The sequence below is a fragment of the Eimeria tenella genome, genomic scaffold (assembly GCF_000499545.2).
Source record: "Eimeria tenella Houghton genomic scaffold, Eth_scaff2257, whole genome shotgun sequence".
NCBI classification, from domain to species: Eukaryota; Apicomplexa; class Conoidasida; order Eucoccidiorida; family Eimeriidae; genus Eimeria; species Eimeria tenella.
In genome coordinates, this window is record NW_013542113.1 from 7,737 (window position 1) to 8,273 (window position 537).

Sequence of the window (537 nt, forward strand, 5' to 3'; positions counted from 1 at the left end):
CAAGAGCTCACAGGTATTCAGCAGCGTTGTTGGGATGTATAGACACCTCAAGGGGGTCCGCCACTTTCTTGGGGGGAGGTGGCGGCGGCTCTCCCGCGATGTAGTGCCAAACCCTAGGCCACAAACCCTAAACCCTAAACCCTAAGCCCTTAGCCCTAAACCCTAGGCCCTGGGAGCTAGGTGCTTCTCTCAGAGAAGCTGTAAACCCTAGATTGCGGTACTGAGATCCTTAGGACTTTGAAGCGTAAATTGAACTTCTGAGCCTCAAACCCTAAACCCTAAACCCTAAACCCTGACCTCCTGAAGAAGCCGGGCGGATCTCTAGGCGAGGGTGGCACTTCAATTAGCCCGTGTTGCTGCTCCACAGGCCCTGCTTCTGCATGCAGCAGCAGCAGCAATTGCAGCAGCAGCAGCAACTGCAGCAGCAGCAGCACCAACACCAGCAGCACCAACACCAGCAGCACCAACAACAGCAGCACCAAAAACAGCGACACCAGCAGCACCACCACCACCAGTAGCAGCAGCAGCAACAACAAC

General features: G+C 55.5%; 1 protein-coding gene across 1 annotated transcript in view; it reads right to left on the reverse strand.

The window, feature by feature from the left end:
- Window positions 1-7: 7 nt before the first annotated feature.
- The window catches only part of ETH_00039105 (uncharacterized protein), a gene marked incomplete at both ends in the record, with an annotated part of 816 nt that continues 286 nt past the window's right edge, over window positions 8-537 (reverse strand). The window contains 2 exons of the mRNA XM_013374746.1: window positions 8-113; window positions 298-376. Coding sequence (XP_013230200.1) covers window positions 8-113; window positions 298-376 — 185 coding nt within the window. The remainder of the gene's footprint in view (window positions 114-297; window positions 377-537) is intronic.